The sequence below is a fragment of the Carassius carassius genome, chromosome 27, assembly GCF_963082965.1.
Source record: "Carassius carassius chromosome 27, fCarCar2.1, whole genome shotgun sequence".
Lineage (NCBI taxonomy): Eukaryota > Metazoa > Chordata > Actinopteri > Cypriniformes > Cyprinidae > Carassius > Carassius carassius.
Window position 1 is genome coordinate 23,108,718 of NC_081781.1, and position 19,757 is coordinate 23,128,474.

Below are 19,757 nucleotides of genomic sequence, written 5' to 3' on the forward strand. Positions count from 1 at the left end.
TTTCACACAATTCCCGATTGTACATTTACATTTATTCATTTAGAAGAGGCTTTTATCCAAAGCGACTTACAGATGAGGACAGTGGAAGCAATCAAAAACAACAAAAAGAGCAATGATATATAAGTGCTATAACAAGTCTCAGTTAGGTTAACACAGTACACCTAGCATGGGATTTTAAATAATATAATACAAAGAAAACAGATAAAATAAAAAAAAGAATAGAGCAAGCTAGTGTTACACATACACAGGTCTTTACACATACACACACACACACACACACACACATACAATTGCATAATTAATGAAAAGAAAATAAAATATAAAAAGATTAGAAAGGTAATTAGATTTTTTTAAAGAATAGAATTAGAATAGTGAGTGTTAAAGTTAAAGGGCCAAATAAAGATGGAAGAGATGTGTTTTAAGCCGATTCTTGAAGATGGCTAAGGACTCAGCTGCCCAGATTGAGTTGGGGAGGTCATTCCACCAGGAGGGAACATTTAATTTAAAAGTCCGTAAAAGTGACTTTGTGCTTCTTTGGGATGGCACAATCAAGCGACGTTCACTTGCAGAACGCAAGCTTCTAGAGGGCACATAAGTCTGAAGTAACAAATTTAGGTAAATGGGTGCAGAGCCAGTGGTAGTTTTGTAGGCAAACATCAATGTCTTGAATTTTATACGAGCAGCTATTGGAAGCCAGTGCAAATTGATTAACAGAGGTGTGACATGTATTCTTTTTGGCTCATTAAAAATTAATCTTGCTGCCGCGTTTTGAATTAATTGTAAAGGTTTGATAGAATTGGCTGGAAGACCTGCCAAGAGGGAATTGCAATAGTCCAGCCTGGACAGAACAAGAGCTTGAACAAGGAGCTGTGCATCATGTTCCGAAAGAAAGGGCTTGATCTTCTTGATGTTGAATAAAGCAAATCTGCAGGATCGGACAGTTTTAGCAATGTGGTCTGAGAAAGTTAGCTGATCATCAATCATAACTCCAAGGCTTCTAGCTGTTTTTGAAGGAGTTATGGTTGATGTGCCAAACTTGATGGTGAAATTGTGATGAAACGATGGGTTTGCTGGAATCACAAGCAGTTCTGTCTTGGCAAGGTTGAGTTGGAGGTGATGGTCCATCATCCAGGAAGAAATGTCTGTTAGACAAGCTGAGATGCGAATAGCTACCGTCGGATCATCAGGACGGAATGAGAGGTAGAGTTGAGTGTCATCAGCATAGCAGTGGTATGAAAAGCCATGTTTCCTCTATGACAGAACCTAATGATGCCATGTAGACAGAGAAGTGGTCCAAGAACTGAGCCCTGAGGCACCCCAGGAGTTAGATGTTGTGACTTGGACACCTCACCTCTCCAATATACTTTGAAGGATCTATCTGATAGGTAAGACTCAAACCATTGAAGTGTGGTTCCTGAGATGCCTTTTGCCAGTAGGGTTGATAGGAGGATCTGGTGGTTAACCGTGTCAAAAGCAGCAGACAGATCAAGCAGGATAAGTACTTAAGATTTGGATTCTGCTCTTACCAGTCTTAGAGCTTTAACAACTGAGAGCAAGGCAGTCTCAGTTGAATGTCCACTTCTGAAGCCAGATTGGTTGCTGTCAAGGAGGTTGTTGTGTTTGAGAAATGTAGAGACTTGGTTGAACACAGCTCCTTCAAGTGTTTTTGCAATGAAAGGAAGAAGTGAAACTGGTCTGTAGTTCTCTAAAAGAGAAGGATTGAGGTTGGGTTTTTTAAGTAGTGGAGTTATATGTGCCTGTCTAAATGATGAGGGAAAAACACCAGTGTGGAGGGATGTGTTGTTGATGTGAGTGAGTGCAGGTACAACTGCAGGAGAAATGGCTTGAAGGAGATGAGATGGAATAGGATCAAGTGGGCAAGATTGTATCGATTATTACTAAGATGACAGCATTTTGCCCCTGTGGAATTCCTCCTTAAAGGGATAGTTCACCCAAAAATTTGAATTCTGTCATTAATTACTCACCCTCGTGTCATTCCAAACCTGTAAAACCTTACAGGTTTCTTCAGGTATCTTCAGAACACTACAGAACAGGCTTTCAGACCTCTATAAATGAGTGACAAGTGACGTGACATTCAGCCAAGTTTGGTGACCCATACTCAGAATTCGTGCTCTGCATTTAACCCACCCGAAGTGCACACACACAGAGCAGTGAACACACACACACACTGTGAACACACACCCAGAGCAGTGGGCAGCCATTTATGCTGTGGCGCCCGGGGAGCAGTTGGGGGTTCGATGTCTTGCTCCTTACCACCTAAGTCGTGGTATTGAGGGTGGAGAGAGCACTGTACATGCACTCCCCCCACCCACAATTCCTGCCGGCCCGAGACTTGAACTCACAACCCTTTGATTGCGAGTCCGACTCTCTAACCATTAGGCAACGACTTCCCCATGCAGCTATGGAAATGCAACTATGGAAATGCAGCTACCACATTCAAGACCAAGAAACCTAGTAAGGACACCGTTAAAGTATTCATCGTTAAAATGTGTCTTAAGTGGTTCCACCTATGAGAATACCTTTTGTGCTAAAAAATAAATAAATAACTTTTACTTATAAACTACAGCAGCATCACACTTGTGTTGTGGTACTGCCATGAACGCTTGTCGAAGTCTGACACAGAAAAGAAAAAATTGTTTAATAAAGTCGCTATTTTTCATCTCTTTGTGCACATAGTTACTCTTGTAGCTCCGTAAAATAACGGTTGAACCACTATAGTCACATGGACTATTTTAACAATGTCCTTAATACCTTTCTGGGCCTTGTAATCTTAATTTGTGTTCTGGAGATGAATGAAGGTCTTGCAGGTTTAGAACAACATGAGAGGGAGTAAATAATGACAGAATTTTCATTTCAGTTTTGGGCGAACTTTCCCTTTAAAGTTAAATGTGGCCGCATCTACAGCCATTGGCACTGCCATCTATACCAGATGTTTATTCAAATCAAAGCATAACAGAAACTGTACTGTATTGTATTATTGGCAGCATTCAATTTCTTACTTGAGGTTTAGCCTTTGTACTCGACTTGCAAATATGCAAATACAAATATGCACTGCATGGTAACCGCTAAAGCATCAAGAGAAACATTGAGAATAAATATTGGACCAAAGCGCAAAACCATAAACATAATTTTGTTTAATGAAAGGATATAAGGGACAATATCACACCAGCAATGTTGTAAAAATACTAATATTTAAATGTACAAACAGTAAGGGCTGTTGAAGACTTATCTAATTACAGCTCTAAATGTAACTGATGTAAATTTGACTATTTTAACTTGTGTAAGCAAATGCTGCATTTTGCATGTGTTAATGCCGATTCAGGTTCATTTTTAATCTTTGGACACTCAGTGCTGGGGGAAAGTTACTTTTAAAAGTAATGCATTACAATATCACGTTACTCCCTAAAAAAGTAACTTTATCTAAAGTCATTTTTCGTATGGTTGAACTGGATCATCAATGGTCAGCAGCAAAGACATTAGTTAATAAAATGGGATTAGATACATGTGTGTTATTTAACATATTTAATTATTACAGGTTTGCATCATATTCTGAGTTGCATTTCAGTGTTTTAATTCATTTTGATGAATACAAAAAAAAATTGTGAGTGGAATGAATTCATGCACATTCACATTTAGTCTAAAATCATGTTCACACAGTGCACACAACGCCTAGGTACTTCTGATTTCTCCCAATATGGAGACAGGAGACTTGTCAGTCAATAAATGGGAAAACAAGTAACTAGGGTTACTTTTTTGAAAAAGTAACTCAGATATTTTCTTGTAAATTAAAAAGTAGTGCATTACTTGACTAGTTACTTGAAAAAAGTGATTAAGTAACTCGTGTGATTTGTAATGCGTTACCCCCAACACTGTGGAGATTATACAGTTAATAAAATATAAATTTACAAACATTTAAACAATTATTACTAATGTTATGAGTGTCACTATGGTAGCTTGGAAAAACTGATAATAATAATGATTTAAATGTATGCTTTCATAAATTATGGAGAATGTGTGTTTTTAGAAATATCTCAAAATCTCAATTTGAACTAAACTAAGAAGGACTCGTTTGCTCAGACATGTTTAATTTCACCACTTCTGCCAACAGACCGGATGTGGTTTAGCAACAGCAGATAGAGTCATTCTGAGAAAAACAAAAAGTATTACCAAAAGTGGCATTGAAAACAAAACCTAGTACAAAAACATATATACAAATGATAAAAAAAGAGAAAAATTCTTCAGCAAAATCTATCAATCAGGTGATGAGATCAAGTTATGTCCAATAACACATCCTCCACAAATCTTTCAAAAGGAGGCAATTTTATGGAAGCCTGAGTAAGTGCTTCCTCAGCAGGACAATGCTTAAAATGCTTCCCAAGTGCAAGTTGAACCTAAGAACAGTCACAGAACTGTTACAGCATTCAAGACAGAAGATATGCTCAAAATTTAATCTACAATATTACTCTTTGGCATGTTGCACCCTCGACATTTGTCAAAATCTTCAGAACAAAAAGCAGTATGTAGGACATGGAGTCCTACAATGCAATGTTTTCCGCAACTTAACCATTAATTTCCAGTTTGACTGGAAATAAACTGGAAACACTATCAACTCTTTTCTAAATGGTCATTTGGTCAAGCTGCCAAAATCAGCTGATTTTTGTGCCAAAAATAAAAAAATTATCTCATATACAACAACTGGGTTAAAACTCACTGATTTCTAGATAAAATAGGTAATGTGTCAACATTACAGCAATAATTTCATACTGTTTCACAATCTGTTTTCAAAGGGATGTTCCAGGCTCAGTACAACTTACCCCCAATTTCCACCAGATGCGTAACGGCTCCGCTGCGTGACAGCTCCGTGTTCCGTCATCCGTCAATACCCACCAGGTCCGTATTTGTTGCGTAACGGCTGCGGTCATGACTGACGTCACGATGCCCATTGTAATCTCGCGAATTCTGGTGTGATCGCGCGATATGTAGTTTCTATAAACAGAACTACCAAACCAGGAACAGTTTTCCATCCGAAGGAGTATAGGATAGAACTCTTTTCTTTTCTCTTTTCATTTCTTCATCCATCGTGTCAACGGGGTTAAAACTTCAACAAGCCTGTCTCCGCCCATTATGACGTTTTCAAGGTGTAGTGTAGGGAAATATGAGCGCGGTGTATTTTATTTTGAAAATTAAACGGATCTTTTATTTTGTTTCTGGCTGTTCTGTTTTGTCACTCGACTTCCTGTCCTGCGTACTCTGCCCTGTAGTGCTGTGGAGCGCTCCGGCATCCGGCAAAAATAGAAGCTCTGCGTATCTGGTCCGGAGGGCTGCGGATCGCCGGAGTCGGAACGCAGCTGTAACGCATTCAGTGGAAATACACTCATTGACTTTAATGGAAACCTATTGACTCCGCAGCCGTGACGGAGCCGTAACGCAGCCATTACGCATCTGGTGGAAATTGAGGGTTAAAGGTAATGCATGTTATTTTAAATGTTAAATTACCTTGCATTCCAGCTATATATGGATATAGACACATGTACACACACTATCAACTGAATATTAAATTGAACATGGTGTAAAACACTGATGGTATCAAAACATTGCTCTGGTTGTTTCAGCATTGTGACACAGCGATATCGGCTCAACCAATAGCGTGAGTTTGGGAAAGGACAATCTGGTTATCTGATCAACCCCAGGGTAATGTTTGGGAAACCTTTTTGAAAACAGTCATTATTATTCCAACTCCTTTGCTGGAGCTTAAGTTGTATCCAAGAAGACGACTTTAAAAATAGTGCGTTAATCAGTTCGTATGGCACAGTTAGCATTCATAGCTAGTATTCCATTCCAAACATCTCAAGATTTCTCCTAGCTGTCATTCTGAGAATAAATCCAGAGAAAAAAAAAAAACCTTGGTTGAAACCACAGTAACACACTCAAACTTTCCAATGTCTGTGAAGGAAATCGGTTTCATTTCCTCTGCTAACCCTCACATCCTTATCTTGGTCACAGACTGGCTGCACAACCCTGTGTAATACCTACATGTCTTTCAATACTGCGGAAACCAGTGAACACTTTAGCAGCTTGATTTAGGTAGAGAAAGCTCCCATCCGCATATCAGAGCAACATTCTTTGGTCCTGAAATGTCTTTGGATTTCTTCACATGGTCCTCTTTGTGTCACCTCAGCCATAGTGTCCTTCTCATCTGAAAAATCACGATTTAAAGCAGTGCTGAATTTTTAAGTCATTTTTGGTTTTAGATCTAGAAGATCAGACTTTGTCAGCTAATGCTTTTTCTCCTCTTTGACAAATGGTCTTCTGATACTTTGGACACTGGGAATCTTGATCCTCCGTTGCTGGTGGTAAGGGTAGGGCTTTGAAAGATTGATGGGTCTGATCTTCTGGAGTCCCCCGCACAACATCCAGGCTCCTCTTCTCTCTTGTTTTTAGTGTCTCCTTGGTGCTCTTTCAGAAGTGTCTGTTCCTCTTGGTTGTTGTTGAGGCCATCTGTAGACTCTCCAGACATGACCGTGCACATGTTCACGCTGACGCTGAAGCGGCGTTTCAGACGAGGAGAGTGATCGAGTGGGATGACCAGACCATGCAATAGGTCACTACAGCTCTTGGACCGTGTCAGTTCTTCCTCCTGCTGCTTTTTCTTCCTTCTCTTACCTGTTCCGATGGCTTGGATGATGTCGCTGTAGTCTTCGACCTTCTCAGACATGAACTCAAAGATGTCAATAACGCCAGAGAGAGGTGTTGGCTTTGGGGCTTTCTTTACTTCTTTTGTTACCAGTACATCATCGATGGACAGCCTGTGGCGTCTCAGCCTTCTTTTCTTCAGGACTTTATGAGCCTTGACCACCATATGCACATTCCAGCTGAAGAAAAGTGACAACCATGCAAGACCCAGGCAGATCCATAACTGCACTAAGAATTTGTAGAGAGTTGGGTAATCTTTATCTGGGTTCACACCTATATGGAAAAAACAAAGTGAATTTCCTTTATTCGACATAAGCCAACAGTTTAATTTGCTAAAGCTACTTTTACATGGCACAGAAGCTGTTTTTAAGCATTATATGTTAATACAGAATCACAATCACAGGAAATGATGCATCATAAGTTGGTTCACTTGTACAGCGGACAGAAAGATGCATCAAGCTAGATTTAGCAACAAGATAAACTCTCTATTTGCAATGTATGCCTTCTCTCCAGTGTGCTCAAGGTGTAGGTTTTTTTTCTTTTGACTATATAATACCAAGGACCACCAAATTTAAAGAATACTCACTCAGCTATTTTCTAGTACACAGAATGTTGTACTATGTAAAATAGTAAGTGCAGTATTATAGTTAACTAAAACCATTACAAAAATTGTTAACTGAAATAAAATAAAATAAATTAAGATTTCAGATCGTTTCCAAAGCAAGATTATTGTTGTCATTGAACTTGAAGTACTAAAATAACTATAACTGAAATAAAGATGTAGCAGTGTACCCTTTTCAAGCCAATATCAAAATATTCAAGAATCATTTTTAAAATGTATTTACATAAAAAAATTAATTAGAATCAGAAAGCGCTTTATTGCCAAGTGTGTTTACAAACACAAGTAATTTGTCTCGGTGACAAGAGCTTTTAGTGCAGAAAGTACAGACATGCATATAATTCAAGGTAATGTAATATAACATTAATAATAAAGAGAATAAACAAATTAATAATAATTAAAATAATTTTAAAATGTTGTTCCTATGCAACTTTATAGATAAAAAAAATGTGTCGTACTAGTTAGGCAGTGGTGATAAAACATATGTCTTTGTTAAATGCATTAAAATACATTTAGCAATTTTTTTTTTATTTGCCAAATTTTCCTCAGAACACAAAGCACTTTTTATTTTTACAATCTCTTTGCGGTTCCCGGACCACAGTTTAGTATAAACCCTGCACTCCATTACTCACATATTCTTCTGCACAAAAATGTTAAAATCGATTTGCTATTGTTTAGTTACCTGCTACATAGTCACCAAAACCAACAGTCGTCAAGGTGGTAAAAGAGAAGTACAGGCCTTCTAAGTAAGTCCAGTCCTCAAAGTGACTGAATACAAAGGCTGGGAAGATCAAGTGAACCAGGAAACCCCATAAAAGGAACACAACTGTGCAGGTGAACTGTACTTTTTTCTGTAGTGAAAGAGAAAACATGAATATGGGTGTTATTAACATTGTTTGTCTCTTTGAAAAGTGAAGGGTTTTTTTTTAATGATGTTCTTACCACAGTGAACCTTCTGTGGAGGAGCACCTGACTCAGGCGCTTTGCCCTGCCACCAAAAAATGTACCCAATTCACTTATCCAGGTGAGGCAAAGAGGAATGCCACAGAGCCCATACAGGATACAGAATAATCGGCCTCCAGATGTCTTCGGTGCAACATTGCCATAACCTGAACCATCGAGTAGACAAGGATGTGTAAAGTCTCAATTTCAAAAAGTCCAAATGGTGATATATAGCCATAAACCCATTGCAATTGTTTTTTTTGTTTAGTTTTTCTAAGAATTGCATGTAAACAGGTCTAAAAAGGGAGAATAACCTTTTCAATAATAATAAAACGTGCTTCTATAAATAGGACACCAACTGCTCTGTGAACCACTGTTATTTCTAAATACAGGAGGCATTCCATCGAGTCTTCTATTGATAAATGTTATGATATATATATATATATAAAGTAAAATAAAAGAGTAAAAATAAAATAAAATAAATATTTGCTCTTTAAAGTTGTTATTTTTGAGAATTATTGTACTCTTAACATTGTCACAAAATAATAAACATGATGGAAGGTTGATTTCGATTTTGCGCACATTTCAGCACTGAAGATCAAATATTATGATTATATGTGTCAGCTGGCTTATTTTTATAATAAAGACATAGAAACTTTAAATATTTCTAAGCAAAACATTCCATCTACCTATAGTAGTGATGACTGTGGCAGCAAAAATAACTGCGTTCTCCCAACTCCAATTGTTGATTTTTTTTTCTCCCGTTACAGTCACACCTTTTCCAGCCGCCGCAGCCACAATCTGATGTTGAAACATAAAACAAAATATGAACTATTAAATGTTATTTAACAATATATACAAATGCCAAATGTGCATATTTAAACAAAGCATGCAGTGAAAAGAGACGTAAACAATGCATGTAAACAAAGGATGAAATAATTACATCTTTGAGAAAGACTTTAAAATAAGCAAATATATATGAAGTTACATGTCTTTAAATAACAACAGAAACACTATCTTTCTGCTTGTTCATGTATAGGTGCATCTTAATAAATTAGAATGTTGTGGAATATTATATTTCAGTAATTCAACTCAAATTGTGAAACTTGTGTATTAAATAAATTCAATGCACACAGACTGAAGTAGTTTAAGTCTTTGGTTCTTTTAATTGTGATGATTTTTGCTCACATTTAACAAAAACCCACCAATCTCAACAAATTAGAATACTTCATGAGAGCATTTTTAGTGAATTTTTGGGCTTCTGGAAAGTATGTTCATTTACTGTACATGTACTCAATACTTGGTATGGGCTCCTTTTGCTTTAATTACTGCCTCAGTTCGGCATGGCATGGAGGTGATCAGTTTGTGGCACTGCTGAGGTGGTCTGGAAGCCCAGGTTTCTTTGAAAGTGACCTTCAGCTCATCTGCATTGTTTTGTATTTTCCACTTGACAATACTTCATAGATACTCTATGGGCTTCAGGTCTGGTGAGTTTCAAGCACACCAACACCATGGTCATTCAACCAACTTTTGGAGCTTTTGGCAGTATATTTTGGCAAATCCTGCTGGAAAATGAAATCAGCATTTTAAAAAAGCTGGTCAGCAGAAGGAAGAATGAAGTGCTCCAAAATTTCTTGGTAAACGTGTCCAGTGACTTTGGTTTTCAAAAAAACACAATGAACCAACACCAGCAGATGACATTGCACCCCAAATCATCACAGATTGTGGACACTTAACACTGGACTTCAAGCAACTTGGGCTATGAGCTTCTCCACCCTTCCTCCAGACTCTAGGACCTTGGTTTCCAAATGAAATACAAAACTTGCTCTCATCTGAAAAGAGGACTTTGGATCACTGGGCAACAGTCCAGTTCTTCTTCACCTTATCCCAGGTAATACGCCTCTGACGTTAATTCCTTGACACATCCGTGTGTGTGTGTTGGCGCTTGATGCCTTGACCCCAGCCTCAGTCCATTCTTTGTAAAGTTCACTCAAATACTTGAATTGATTTTACTTGACAATCCTCATAAGGCTGTGGTTCTCTTGGTTGGTTGTGCATCTTTTTCTTCCACACTTTTCTTTCTACTCAACTCTCTGTTAACATGCTTGTATACAGCACTCTGTGAACAGCCAGCTTCTTTGGCAATGAATGTTTGTGTCTTACTCTCCTTGTGAAGGGTGTCAATGATTGTCTTCTGGACAACTGTCAGATCAGCAGTCTTCCCCATAATTGTGTAGCCTAGTGAACCAAACTGAGAGACCATTTTGAAGGCTCAGGAAACATTTGCAGGTGTTTTTATTTGATTAGCTGAATGGCATTTCACCATATTCTAATTTGTTGAGAGTGAATTTGTGGGTTTTTGTTAAATATGAGCCAAAATAATCACAGTTTAAAGAACCAAAGACTTAAACTACTTCAGTCTGTGTGCACTGAATTTATTTAATACACAAGCTTCACAGTTTGAGTTGAATTCCTACTGAAATAAATGAACTTTTCCACAACATTCTAATGTATTGAGATGCACCTGTAAATATCAGTATTTAGCGTACACCAACACTAAGTTGTTGCTTGAAAACCAGAGAAACAGGTTTTCTTTGCCACATGATTTTACATCATGCTTAGTAAACATAAGTATGGGGGCTTTTACAGGTCCTTTTTTTTTTTTTTTTTTTACAATTCATGTCAGTCAGGTTAAATGTGGCATAATTAACAATATGGGGAAAAATATTTAATTTTTAATATGTTAAAAAAAATCAATAGTTTGAACTTAGTTTGAAACAATAGATTTTGAAAGTTGCAGTAGTACAGTTGTCATGTTAGTATACCATACAGTGTCAAAGAAAACACATGGAATACCAAAAAAAAAAGCTGATTTACACAATAACATGAATCCCAAGTGTTACTGTTTAAAGGCTGTGACACCATTCATGGCATAGCTACTGTCAGTATCAATAGCCTACTGGAAATGACATTGCAAGAGTTTTAAAACAAGTAAAGGCACTAATGAGCACAATGCCATTTACTGTATCCTGCATTACTGGTGCTGATTGTAAAATGTTCTTCAATAATGACTGAATTAATGCTATAGTTGATATTTTCAGACAGATGAGTTACAGTATTTGCAATATGTTCATAGTGACAAATTACAAATGCTCACACATCTTTGTGTGTATATAGTAAACATCTGTGGTTACAATACGAGATAATATTTCAAACTTAAAACCTATTTCAATTAAGATGATGATACATCATGAAGCAGTTAAATGTGTAAAAGAACTGGTTTGTTGATTAATCTTTAAAATTATCTGCATTGAATAGAGTCAAATGAATCAGATAGTTTAAATGCATGTTTTGTGTGGTTTTAAAACTTTTCGGGTGATTTCTGTATGGGGAAGTGCTAAGATTAGATCTAGAACTTTAATCTTTGAAAACAGTAGCCTACCAAACAGCCAGTTGCTTTGTTTTCATGTTCGACGCATTAAGCACGTGTGAGCGCGTTTTCTCGTGGTACAGTCGCGTTTGAACGAGTCCACGATGTAGTTTATGACTATCAAAAGCACAGTCCTAAGAATGACTTTGCAACTTTTATTGCCCACGGGGGAAAAGTCCACAAACTGGTTACAATCGAGCCTCAGTCCTGTTTTAGGTTGGCCAACTCCCGTCACCTCAAGAGATCTGACTCGTTTAGGACAATGTTTCGCTTTGTTTGGTTCACGCGCAAATGCGTGAAACTGTAACAAACTAGGTATACTTGTTTAAAATGTTCTAAACTTACATTCAATTCAGACGAAAACTTCTTATTAGTCACCTGTGTGTGAGAAACACTATAGCAGCGGTATATGTAGGCTATTTAATAACTGATAGTTAGGCGAAACACTTGGAAAACACTTGAAAACTTTTCCCAAGAGCTGCTGTACCTTATTTTCTAAACACCAAATAAGGAATCAATGAAGCCTACCTCAATTATCAGGTCCAAATCATCCTTTTTTAAGCAGGGATATTTCTGTAATAAATGGTCAGTGTGGTTTTTATAATCGTCCAGAGCTGCTTTTAAATGCGGCTCCTCGAGGATCTGAAATATCGCGGCTCCGATGGACAAGTAGAAAATGATGATTGAGGTCAGAAAAGATCCTTTATCTGCCATAATACTGAAGTAGATCCTTCTCTGTGTTCAGTTACATCAAGTAACAACCACTGCTAAAGTGTACCAAGTTTCTGGTGATGTGTTAAACTCAATGATGCGGGTGAGAAGGAAGTGGAATCCGGAGCCACGCCTGGCTTAGGTGTGAACGCGAGGAATGCCGTGTCTGGCTCTAAACTGAGTGGTTTTGCTAGAGGCTACGATTTTTGTCTACTTTTCTTTGGTTTAATAGATTTTAAACTGCATTTTAGTTTTGAAGGAACAACTCAGTGAAGCAACACACTTTTATTACATTAGAAGACAGAGATCTTTTCTCATAACTTATACCCACTCTTCTTAGTCATTTTTCTGTGTTTACTTTTAAGGTGTTTTTAATGGAAGTATTACGTTGGTTCCCCACAAGTTCACACATGTGCACTTGCAGAGTACACACCTAAAATTAATTAATATATATATATATATATATATATATATATATATATATATATATATATATATATATATATATATATATTGTTTTCAAATAGGATGTATATGTGTGTATATAATAAATATACACAGAACACACATATATTATGCAAACAAAAACTTTTATCTTGTATCCAATTAATCAATTAATATATATATATATATATATATATAATCATTGAATTTATATATATATTATATTGTTTAAAAATTTATTTAACGCACTGGTCCCACCCCCAGACCTATGTGTGTGTGTGTGTGTGTGTGTGTGTGTGTGTGTGTGAGTGTGTGTGTGCGTGCGTGTGTGTGTGTGTGTGTGTGTGTGTGTGTGTGTGTATACATTAATGTAACTTTTTGTTTTGTTATCTAATGAAATGCCTTTCCTGCATTTCTAACTTTGGCAAAGCTCCAATTTCTTTGGAATCGGTGTGTTTACATTTTTTACATTTCTTTAACTTTTGTCTTGATAAAGGATGAGAGATGTGTGGTAGTTTCAGTCAGGGCTTTTTTTCTTTATAATTTCTGTTATATTGCTTCTAAATTCAATTTAATAATCTTACAAATCTAATTGCAATAAACTTTACAAGACACATTTCATACTGAAGTTCTCTTCTTCCTTCTTACCAAGTGAAATACTATAGAGGTAGATATCCATCTTACTGATTGAACAAGATATCTGTTTTTAAAAGGAAATGTGTGTCAAGGTTTCTTCTGTGTGAACGCCGGACACCTAACACAATATTTTCCTATTTCACACCTGAAGAAAGCTATTTTACAATATCCTGTGACCTTTAAATAGCAAATGCAAAGGCCTCTGTGATATGAAAGTCGGATTTCCAAATCCCAAACAGGAACTCGTGCCAACAGCGGAGTGGAAATCCTTCTCCTGTTGTAACGGGATGGGGAAGGGGGGCTCTTCGTGCATTCCTGAGCACTGCAGATATCAAAATATCCTCCTTTTATTTCAGTGTGCAAAAAAATATTTCAGTGTGTTTATTTATTTATTTAAATGAATAAATGAATTGCTTTGTATTTATTTATTTATTATTTATCCCCACAAGTTCACTTAGTTACACACTTTCACAGGAGTGCCACAGAAGCATTATTTTGTTAATAATATTTTTCATAGGATGCTTCATCGTCTTCATTGAATTTAATTCAGAATTATTCTCTGTCTGCTGGAGCACCAAATGTCCAGACACACTTACGTCATCCAGAGGTTCCTGTTTTATTGTGAGGGAAACTTTGGATGGCAGGGCCTTTCCTGACATAAAGGACAGGTTTGTCCTGTGCCAGTGTGCAGATGGATGCATGGGATGCCAGAAGTATTTTCAGCTGCTCTTTCTCCTGTTGCAGGCAGCTCACCTGCCTCTGCAGCGCGACCCGCTCCATGTGCAGACGCTCAGTCTCCTGAAAACAAATTCACAGCTGGATGCCATTAGCATGTGCTGCTGGTAATTACGTAACAGATTCCCCGAAGCAGAGTGTACTGCATTCTTTAAAAGAAAGGGAGCAAAAGGAGGTTTTCATAGCAATAACATGGAAGATCCATTTTAGGTTCCTTAAAGAACTTTCATTCTGACGGCACCCATTCACTACACAGGATCCATCAGTGAGCAAGTGATGCTATGCTAAATTTCCCCAAATCTGTGCTGATGAAAAAACAAACTCATCTACATCTTGGATGACCTGCTGGTGAGTAAATGCTCATTTTCATTTTTGGATGAATTATTCCTTTGAAGGCTCATGGAAACACTGATGCCAAAAAACAACTTTAGTTTTTTTTAGAGTGTGACTGTCCAGTGGAATTTTTGTTTCGATTTCCCAATTTAAACTATATGTAAATCTTAATTTATGTGTTGTTAGTACTTCATTCATCATATGTCAATCTTAACAGACTTTATGTACAATTACGGAAGTCTCAAGTTAAAACTGGACAAACTAGATGTATCAGAAAGGTGCACCACCCTAAACACAATATGAAAATAAAACTGGCAGTGCAGCCCTATTATTCACCTCCTGAAGAAGGTCAATAAGTGATAATGGTAAGCATGAACTAAGCCATTTTGTTGCGCTCTCTCCTCTGTCTTATCTTCTCTTCTTCATCTGGAGTGAGCTAAAAATGAAACAATATAATAAGAGAGAGAGAGAGAGAGAGAATGGAGAGGGCTAGTTGTCACACTTGGAAGTTGTCACAAGCGCTGTATCTCAGTGCAAGTTGAACACAAACATAGTCTTATATTGAATTCACACAAAAATATGCAATATGAATGCAATACATATCAATATCATTATAGTTTGCTATATAGCTGTATAACACGCCTTCAGGCAGAAACCATCTAATGAAGATTTTGATTTTGTTTTTCAGGACAAGTATTTTCTGTATGCTGTAATAATTTGTTATTGATTAATGCCATTATTTATTAACCAAAACATTTACACTTTACTTTTGAGTTTTTTCATGTGTAATTCTATTAAAAAATAATAATATGTTGCATTTTACCTGTATATTTCTTTTGAGGCTTTCTCTGTGAGCTGTTGTAGGTTCACTGGTCTGCTCCAGACTCTCACTGGGCATCACTTGCTCGATTATCCAATGCAGTTCAATGTGACTGCATTGACAGTGGCGATAAAAGGGCTTTTGGAAATCTGCATCTCGACCTGGCTGAAAAGAGGAGAGGGAAAAATAAAAGATGCAGTAAATGAAACTAGAAAAAATAAGGTAAATATTGCATTTCTACATAGCCTATATGGTTAAAACATGCTAATGGATTGACCTAAATCATGCAATGCAATGTTATGACTAACTGAATCTGACAAACATATATACTTTTTAACCATAATTAGCATGTAGTCATGCTTGGGTTTATGTTCCATATTAAAGCCATGCTGGAGCTTATGAGCAAAAGCACAGAGCATTCTTAGACTAAACACAGAGACCTCGGCCTGCATCTGTGAGCACTTGGGCGTGTTTATGTATGTGTGTGTATGTTTTTACGTGTGTGTTTAACAGGGAACAGCATCTGCTCGACCACACTAACGCAGTTGTGTAGGAGTGAATGTCACTCAAGGATATTCTCCAAGGCTCAGCATTATCAGCTCAGATGACATTTTCTTGCTCAATAGCCTGTTAGAGATTTAGACTACCTTAGCTTCAGACTGAGATGCATTACACGTAAGACAGGGAGTTTTTGTAAAATATAAAACTATGAGCCAAAAGAATTATGCACATCTTGCAACATTTTTGTGAACGTGTTAATGGTTTATACAGCCATCCATATATGCTGTTCTGCATTAATTTATGTCTTATTGAAGGACATATTATATGTGAAAGAGAACTAATTAACCCACAAAGAGCACAAGAGGCCGGATATGTGAGTGGGCATAAGAGCAGGCCCAAGTAGATAAAAAAAACTTGAATAAGATAAAAAGGAAGGTTGAAGATAAAGGAAAAGCAAGATGTAGAGGAAAGGGAAATGTGTTTTCTTCATGCTAGCTCATTTGATTCTTAGCATGAATAAAATAATTAAACACTAATGCAACCATTAGCAAAACCTGCATTCAACTTGTCGCTTGGCAACACCACCAGCTCAGTTACATAAAGGAACTGCAGTCTCTGTCCATATAGCTTGGCTGCGTTTGATGCAGTTGAATAATATAGGTAAGCAGCTGCAAACAATGAGAGTGAAACTTATATTTATGCATTTTACAGAAACTTTATCCAATGCAACATGCATTGAATTCAAAGTATATCTTTTGCACTTCATGCAATTCCTGGGAATCAAACTCATGACCTTGGCATAACTAGCACTGTGTTCTTCTGTTTAAGCAACATAAAAGAAATGCACAGTCATGATATCAGTATGGATCTAGCTCATAAACAAAACCCTGCACATTTGGATTCAATTTTATGGTTAATGAGTTAACTCAGTGGTTAAATATTTGGGCTAATAATTTAAAAGTGGCTGATTGCTTCCTCAGAGAGGGTGATTTATTAACTTGATCTTATAACTGAGTCACTGGATTTTTTCCCCTCTTTGGGCAAAGCACTTGACTGTCACATGTAATTTATACTGTATATACGCCTTTGAATAGCAAAGTGTTTGCATTGATTGGAAACAGCTTCAGTTGGTAAAATGAGTGTAAAAAGTACAATGAAATGAAGTTAAAGTATGGGCACTATGTTTCTTTTTTCTTAATTAAAGTCAAAGTACTGTACATTGGCAAATTTACTTGATTTATTTGAAACATGAGCCACATTTAATTTTATTATCTAAGTATTTAAATGTAAAAAAGTAAAAGAAAAAAAGTAAATGTTTTTTCTTAGTCTGTAAATTAAATGATGAAGTCAACATTTCATGCAATTTGTAAAGCAATGATGCAACTTAATTATTTTTTATTTTGTTTATATGACAGAACGTGCTTTTAGTAGAATGAAAATTATAGCACTTAATGAATTTACTTTTTTAAAAGTTTAGCATTTTGTTTGATTACTTGAAAACCTTTTTATCACAAGTGGGATTTGACTCATGCCTCCATTCGGAGACCAGAATGCCTATTACCTGAGAAGGCTGCAACACATTGAGTCTGGTGCCTAACATGTTGATGAGTCCAATCAGTGAAGCCTTCAGTATGGAATGGCAATGAGAGCACTTAATGCATTTACATTCTTTGAGCTTTCAATTCTTGTCTAGTCACTCTAAATTGCCAGTAGTGGGATTTCACCTAAGTTCTCCATTCAGAAACCAGGAACCTCATGTCCTGAAAGCCTGAAATCCCTTGGGTCTGGCACCTTCAGAGGTAAACCACTTGGCCATCCTGACACCTGATGCAGGTTATTTGATGATCTGTCCTATCAGCTTACCCTGTGGTACTGTGTCGCATGCAAGTTTTACATTTGCATACATGTACATTCTTATCTAGTCACTCTAAAAGCTAACTGTCAAGACTGGGATTTGAACCCACATCTCCATCAATTCCATAAACCTCATGTCCTGAAAATTTGGAAATTACTTGAGTCTGGCACCTTAGACCACTTAGACATTCAGAAAACTGATTCAGCTTTTTTGATGAGCCATCTTATCAGTGGAGCCTGCCTCTCAGTTTGCATTCTTTTGAGTTTTGACTTTTTGTCTAATACCTATGCCTCCATTCTGAGACAAGAAGCTTGCATTGGACTAATTTCAAAGTACTTTTCAAGGCTGTTGCAATGTCAGGATTTATCTCCTGTGGTATACCTCAGATTGTACCCTGAGAAGGACTTCGGCTATACAGAGTGTCCTTTACAAGAGGACAGTAAGACATACAGGTGGAAAAGGAAACATAATGTATTGTGGTTTCTATCAATGCATCATAGCCTTGTTTTGATTCTCATTATGAAGTAAATTACTCTTTCTGTCAGTTCCTTAATGGAAATACTACTCACTTGTTTTAGGTCTGTCACATGTACACAGGAATTTTGGTCAGGAAATGTATTATTTTGTATTATATATTTGTATATGTATTATTTTGATGCTGTCATGATATTTTTTTATCCCAGTGTACAGATTGCATTATTACCATTTCAAAAAAGTTGCAGTGCTTTGGACTGGTTTTGTTTTTGTAGTCTCTTACATAGCGCAACAAAAAATCTATGTGAATATACTGAAAAATATAATGCGATATATTACATTATACATTACCATATACAGTGCCCTCCATAAGTATTGGAACAGTAAAGATAAAATTGATTTCTCCACTGTGGTGTCAAGACATTTGCAAATATGATTAAAAGATGAATATGCGACAAACCTACAGAATGTCACATTTTATTATTAGGTTTTTATACACAAACATGTTTTAACAAATAAAAAGGACAGCACTTTTAGAGTTCATCCCACTATTTGATGTGAGCAAAAGTATTGGAACAGTTGAATTTAAGGCAGATGTAAAAGATTAAAATCTAATATTTAGTTGCAAATCCATTGCATGCAATCACAGGAGTGAGTCTGCCACCCATAGACATCACCAGACTCTTGGTCTTATGCTTTTAAATGCTTTTCTTCAGCCTTTAATGTCAGGACCCGGTCTCGAACTCGGGTCTCCGGTGTGAGAAACTGTCTCTTAGCAAACTGAGCCACTAATTGTTGGCAGAACCCAGAAGATGAGGCAGACACAGCAGTACTTGAGCTGGTGTTTTAATAACAATAAAAAGTCCTTCAGGCAAAAATATAAATCCACAATGGTCAAAAGTAATTCCAAAAAAAAAGGTAATCCACTCAGAAAAAAGGTATATTCACAAAGTAGTAGGTACAGCAAAAGGTCTCAAAAGATAATCCAAAAAACAAGTAAAAAAAATAGCGTACCAAAACAGAGAATCCAACTGGAGCATCAAAGGTTTACAGCTTCGCTTAGGCTGGGTGTTAACATTCAAACACAGAGCAAAGAACTAAGGGTTTATATATATGCAAAGGAAACAAGGCACAGGTGCAAATGATAACGAGAGACAGAGAAAAAAACAAAAGGGTCTGACAAAAAAAAAACACAATGGGGGCCTCTAGTGGCAAAAAACTGGAATATCCGGACCAAATGCTGACAGAATCCCCCCTCTAGGAACGGCTCCTGACGTTCCTACCAGCTTTCTCTGGGTGGAGGGCCCTGAACTGTCGAATGAGCTCAGGGTCCAGTATGTCTTTGGCAGGAACCCAGGAGCGCTCCTCAGGACCGTAGCCTTCCCAGTCCACCAGATACTGCCAGGACCGCTGCACCCGGCGGGAGTCCAGTATCCGGTGGACGGTATAAGCCGGCTGGCCTCCGATGACACAGGGCGGAGGGGGAGGTCTGCCTGCCGGGACAAGGGGAGAAAAAACAACAGGTTTTAATAAGGAGATGTGA

The 19,757-nt window shown here is 37.2% G+C and overlaps 1 protein-coding gene across 1 annotated transcript; it reads right to left on the minus strand.

Annotated features, from left to right (window-relative positions):
• Nucleotides 1–5,796: 5,796 nt before the first annotated feature.
• On the minus strand, nucleotides 5,797–12,559 carry LOC132107032 (potassium channel subfamily K member 5-like). The gene is made up of 5 exons (XM_059513163.1): nucleotides 12,234–12,559; nucleotides 8,965–9,076; nucleotides 8,276–8,442; nucleotides 8,016–8,184; nucleotides 5,797–6,987 (listed from the first exon to the last, which is right to left on the minus strand). The coding sequence occupies exons 1-5, from the start codon at nucleotides 12,417–12,419 to the stop codon at nucleotides 6,293–6,295; spliced, it is 1,329 nt and encodes a 442-aa protein (XP_059369146.1). The 5' UTR covers nucleotides 12,420–12,559; the 3' UTR covers nucleotides 5,797–6,292.
• Between the last annotated feature and the right edge of the window lie 7,198 nt (nucleotides 12,560–19,757).